At 43.0% G+C, this 6,234-nt stretch overlaps 1 protein-coding gene across 1 annotated transcript; it reads left to right on the top strand.

Moving 5' to 3' along the window:
- Positions 1-2,438: 2,438 nt before the first annotated feature.
- On the top strand, positions 2,439-5,998 carry LOC148786900 (uncharacterized). Its single transcript, XM_088885004.1, has 6 exons — positions 2,439-3,442; positions 3,554-3,621; positions 3,910-4,122; positions 4,245-4,417; positions 4,913-5,293; positions 5,411-5,998. The coding sequence occupies exons 1-6, from the start codon at positions 2,439-2,441 to the stop codon at positions 5,996-5,998; spliced, it is 2,427 nt and encodes an 808-aa protein (XP_088741130.1).
- Positions 5,999-6,234: the final 236 nt, after the last annotated feature.

Raw genomic sequence — 6,234 nt, 5'->3', positions numbered from 1 at the left:
GCATAATAATAACTACAAGTTAGTATGAAAGGAAAAAAAACTTGCTTTAAAAAATCGTGCAAAACAACTAAATTTTGAACGTTCTCAAAATTCAACGAAACTTGACCCAAACATAGGGCTAGACCCATGCATTTGTATGGTAGATTTGTTAAGCGTAATAATAATTATAAGTTAGTAGAAAAGGAAAAAAAACTTGCTTTAAAAAATAGTGCCAAACATCTAAATTTTGAACGTTTTCAGAATTCCAGGAAACTTGACCCAAACGTTAGTCTAGACCAATGCATTTCTGTGGTAAATTTGTAAAGTGTAATATTAACTAAAAGTTAGTATGAAAGGGAAACAAACTTTATTTAATAAACTCGTGCAAAACAGATCAATTTTGAACATTCTCACAATTCCACGAAACTTGACCCAAACGTGGGTCTAGACCCTTGCATTTGTGTGGTAAATTTGCTAAGGGTAATAATAACTATATGTTAGTATACAAGAGAAACACACTTTCTTTAACAAAACCGTACAAAACAACAAAATTATGAAAGTTCTCTCAATGTTCCACGAAACATGACCCAAACGTAGGTGTAGACCCATGAATTTGTGTCGTAAATTTGCTAAGCGTAATAATAACTATAAATTAGTATAAAAGTGCAAAAAAAATGGACTCTCAATTCTCTCTCTTTTCTCTCTCACACACTAGCACACATTCACCTTCAAACACTAAAACCCTAGCCACAAAAAAATTGACCGGTGATGATGGAGGAGAATCGGCCGGCGACGAGAACGCCGACGAGAAGGAAGGATGTGATGATGAGGATGGCCATGATGATTTTCAGACCGACCAGCCGCTGTTTCGCGATGGGCAGCGGAATTTTCCGGCAGAATCTGAAAGGCAATAATAGAAGTTGAAACGTGTCCGGTAGTGAACAGCAATCTGATGAACGAAGATGATAAACCAGATGTTACAGAGGTTTGGGATGACCTGAAGATGGGAAAAGATGCATCCTTTGCTATTGAAACGACAGTTATTACAGTGCCGCAAATATTAGGGTTTTCTGCAAATAATGCGGCCGAGGAAGATGAAGCGATTCTCGAGGATCTAGCCATGGCAGATGAACGTGAACTGGTCCCAAGGAGTGGAGATGACATTCCTATGTCTCAAAACTCAAACTTTGTTGAAGATGAAAGAGATCCGATGTGCCGCCAGAATTTAGGGTTTCGCGAAGCTCCATTGAATACCTCCCATGGCGGACGTGAAGGAAAAGAATTCCCAATGGCTGAATTCCTACGATTAGCAACAGCAGTTGTCGATGACGGAGATGAGAAATCAAAAGAGGCGCTGCTGGACTTGAAACGACGATGGGATGCACGGTTAGGAGGGGAAACGTCTCGCCGGCATTTTCCAACGGATCTAAACCCCAACGACGAACCACCACTGATCAGAGGGCTGCGAAAAGCTATTCGCAATATTCAGAGTCCGGAAACGCGAAAGAGGACGACGGAATCTGGTTGCCAATCGTTAAAAACGCTGTCTGCTAACAATCTGGCGAAAAATGCTGCTGCAGGAATTTTTCCAGCGGATTTCAGTCGGCCGGCGACTGTTGCTGATGTGGAAAACAATGACTTGGTGACTGTAGTGAATGCTGAGGTGGAAGGGTCTGATTCGTTAGTCATTTCTGATGTGGTACATGACAAGGCGGGTGATGTGGCACTCATGAAGCATATCTCATATGCTGACATCAGCAATACCCTTCATGCTGATGTCAGCATGATGTCATCAGCTACAGCTGCTGATTTATCCAGAAACACAAGTGATGATATGGCACGTGAGCAACCGTTGACTTCTAAAATGGCTCGAGCGCCTACGGGATTATTTATTAGAAATATCCCACTTTGCTCGAATTCGATATAGATGACAAAATAGCTCGGGATTTCAATAATTCTACACGCAAGACACTCTCATATATGGCGCCTACAGTACAAAACGGGGAGATAGTTGTCCGTCCATCATTGGACACGATACGTAATGGATCTCAACATTGGAAAACTACAGCAGTTGGTTATTTTTTGGGAAAACGGCCGTACTATCACCATTTAAAGGAATTTGCTCACTCGATCTGGCCAACACTTCGTGATGTAGCAGCGACATCGAATGGCTTCTTCTTCTTTCAGTTCAAAACTGTTATAGATATGGAGGAAATAATTAAAGGGGGTCCGTGGTTGTATCAAGGGCAGCCGATTGTACTCCAAAAGTGGGAACCGGGCATGGCTATGAGAAAATTAAAGCATATACAAGTACCTGTATGGATCAAATTAAGGCACCTTTGATGGAATTCTGGACGACGGAAGGTTTGAGCACTGTTGCAAGTGGAGTGGGCAAACCACTTTACCCAGACGCGATCACTAGAGCATGCACGAGATTGGATTTTGCTCGTGTATGTGTGATGATTGATGGTACCCAGAAGCTGGCTGAACACATTATTATCATGACACCAAATGAAAATGGAGGAGAGACACTTTGCAAAATAGATGTGGAATATGAATGGCTTCCCTTGAAATGCACAACCTGTATGACCCTAGGACACATGGATAAGGAGTGTACATTGAACAAACCTCACAAACAGATGAAGCCACCGGTTGCTGTGTATGTGCCAAAACCTATTGTGCCACAACCTCCACTAATTGATAAAGAACGTAAGATTCCGAACCCAGAATGTGAGGCAGTGGAAGTGCAGAATTCCGATGCGGGTTACATGCACGCTAAACGAAAAACGTCCAAACAAGATGATAGAGGTAAGACCATAGTTATTTATAATACCTTTGATGCTTTGAGTTATATTGATGAAGCAGATAAGTCTACTGGGGGTCCTAGCATATGCAGCCCCGTATCTAGGCGACCCATGTTGAATATTGCTATGTGGAATGTCCGTAGGCTGAATAAACGAGACCATCAGCTCGCTGTTAAGGACCTTGTCTCAGAATACAGGTTACATTTCTTGGGCATTCTTGAAACTCGAGTTCGATTAAATAACATTATGCATATTCAATCTTTTCTACTACCACAATGGAAATGGTATGTTGATTACAATTCTGTTGGAAACCGTATTTGGTTGGTTTGGGATGAGAATTTTGTTGATGTTCATATTCTTGACATGGGAGAACAGTTTGTGCACTGTCGAGTGACTAGTAGAACTGTCAATGAACCTTTCTTTATCACTGTTGTCTATGGTGCTTCTGAGGTGGTAGACAGGCGGGCTCTTTGGACTGCATTGGGGACACTGGCACAGCAGTGCTCAGACATCCCGTGGCTGGTGGGAGGGGACTTCAATGCAGTACGCGGTATGAATGAGATGTGTGGCATTTCTGGTGACATAAGGGTTGCAATGGAAGAATTTAATGTTGGTATCCAAGAGGCCGGATTGATACCATTACCTATGCAAGGTGAATGGTATACATGGCGTAATTGCAGTATGACCACACAGAGTTTATGGAAGCGATTGGATCAAATTCTTATTAACGATTGATGGTTAGGGAGATATCCTACCTCGTCTTATCATAGCCTTCCACCATGGACATCTGACCATTCACCGTTAGTTTTAAATGGGGATGTTCAGCAACACAATGGAGGTATGTTTCGATTTGATAACTTCCTAGCACTATCTCCTGAGTTTATCGCCAATGTGCAGAATATATGGCAGCATGAGGTGGTTGGCGTACCTATGTATGCGGTGACACATAAATTGAAGGCCCTCAAACAGGTTTTTCGATTATAGAGGAGGAAAAAGGGAGACTTGACATTGAATGTTCAATTAGCCAAGGGATTTCTAGAAGAGGCACAACTATTGCTGAGCTCAGACAGACAAAATGAATTCTACTTATGCTTGGAACACTGTTGTCGGATTGTATATGCAAAAGCTGCAAAGCTCGAACAAAGTATGCTACAACAGAGAGCCAAGATGCAGTGGATGAAAGATGGAGATCAATGCTCTCGGGTTTTCTTTCGCAAGATCGCTCAGAGAAGAGTTATGAGGAGGATCTTGCAAATCAATGATGGGAATGGTACCACTCACACAGACCAAGGGGAGATCATTCATGAGTTTGTCTCATACTATCAGACTCTCCTAGGAGGTATCAAACAACGGTCGAAAGTGGATATATGTTACCTTAGACCATGGGCAAGGTACTATATTACTGATGAGGAGCTAGCCAATTAACCCTTCCATTCACGCCGGATGATGTGAAACAAGCAGTGTCTGATATCGCAGAAGATAAGGCGCCGGGACCAGATGGGTACTCATCTGGGTTTTTCAAGGCTGCTTGGCCTGTGGTGGGGAAAGAAGTTACGAGGGCGGTTTTGGATTTCTTTTCTGCTGAAAAACTTTTAAAGCAGATCACCTCCACAATTTTGGCTCTAATCCCAAAGGTACACACTCCTATGTCGGTTAATGATTTTAGACCGATCTCTTGCTCCAATGTTTTATACAAGATCATTGTGAAACTACTTGTCCAAAGAATTAGTATACTGGTGGACAAGATTATTAGCCCCTGTCAGACAACTTTTATTCCGGGAAGAAGCATTGGGGACAACATTATGTTAGCCCAAGAACTGTTCTCGGGTTATAACCAGATGCGCTTACCCCCTAGATGCGCGCTTAAAGTGGATATCAGGAAGGCCTATGACACGATGGAGTGGGACTTCCTAATAGCAGTGCTGCAGTTATTCGGATTCCCACCTATGTTCACTAGGTGGATCGAGGAGTGTGTCTGCACGACATCTTTCTCGATCGGGCTCATAGGAAAACCTCATGGATTCTTTACGGGAGCGAGAGGACTATGACAGGGAGACCCCCTATCTCCTTATTTGTTTGTTCTTATTACGGAAGGTTTACATCTTGGATTCCTGCAACGAATTGAGCAGGACATGCAGTTCACTTACCAGTGGAAGTGTGAAAATTCCAAGGTCTTCCAATTGGGATTTGCAGACGACCTTCTCCTATTCTGCAGAGCTGACTGTGATTCCATCAGAGTTTTCAAGGAAGGATTGGATCGATTTGCGGAGTTGTCGGGTCTTCGGCTTAACGTTCAAAAAAGCCACTTAATTATATCCTGTTCGGCTCAAGAAATAAAGGACCAGATGTTAGAGATTTTGGGATTCCAGGAGGGGCACCTTCCAATGAGGTATCTGGGTCTTCCCTTAATCTCTTCTAAACTGTCTATCCCTGATTGTCAACCACTTATTTCAAAAATTGATGCACGTATCACTGGATGGGAAGGAATTTCACTATCTTATGCGGGCCGGGTACAAATCATCAAATTTGTGCTTTCGACATTGAGCTTATATTGGGCATCTACATTCATATTACCTAAGAAAGTTATCAACGAAATTGAGAAAAGGCTGAGTTCTTTCCTATGGAAGTGTACGACATTTAGTGGCTACACCAAGGTAGCCTGGAAAGATATGTGTCGACTGGCGGATGAAGGAGGACTTGGACTCAAGGACATTTCTAGCTTGAATCGGGCATTAATGAGCAAAAATTTATGTGATGTCATCCGGTGTGACAGGACATCCATCTGGGTTCAGTGGCTTTACCAGGGCCGGTTAAAGGACACATCGATTTGGACGGTCCGAGAACAAGGAGGATCTTGGGGATGGCGGAAAATACTCAGACTTCGTCCTTTTCTTCGATCTATCGTGGACTACCAGATAGGTACTGGAGGGAGTTTCTATATTTGGCAGGATCCGTGGCATCACTTAGGCCCACTTATCGAGCTATTCCCTCGAGGACCGCGCCTTCTTGGTCTTGAAGTTTCAGCAAAACTCAGTTTGGTGATTTCAACAGGAGTGTGGAATTGGCCTTCCATCACGAACTTTGAATGCTTGGAGATCACACATAATCTGCCGGTTATCTTTGGAGGTGAGGATCGGGTTGTATGGAAATGTGATGGAGGGCAACCTACTACTCAGGCCCTCTACCGATTATTTGACCCCCTGAGCCAAAAATAGGTTGGTATTCACTACCCACCACGGATAAACCCTGGCTTTCTCACCTAGGAGCATGCATCTTATGTGATGAGGGAGCTATGGAATCCCATTCACACTTATTTTTCGGATGCAGATTTAGTCGTCAATGCATTATTGAGATACGCAGACGGATTCGATTTCACTGGCCCAACAGGGATTGGGTTATAGATATTGAGTGGGCGTGGAGAAAATGGAGAGGAAAACACATTGTTAATATT

Source organism: Sesamum indicum, linkage group LG9, assembly GCF_026168435.1.
Source record: "Sesamum indicum cultivar Baizhima isolate 11 linkage group LG9, ASM2616843v1, whole genome shotgun sequence".
NCBI lineage: Eukaryota > Viridiplantae > Streptophyta > Magnoliopsida > Lamiales > Pedaliaceae > Sesamum > Sesamum indicum.
The sequence above is the reverse complement of the archived record's forward strand: the minus strand, read 5'-3'. Positions and strand labels throughout refer to the sequence as shown.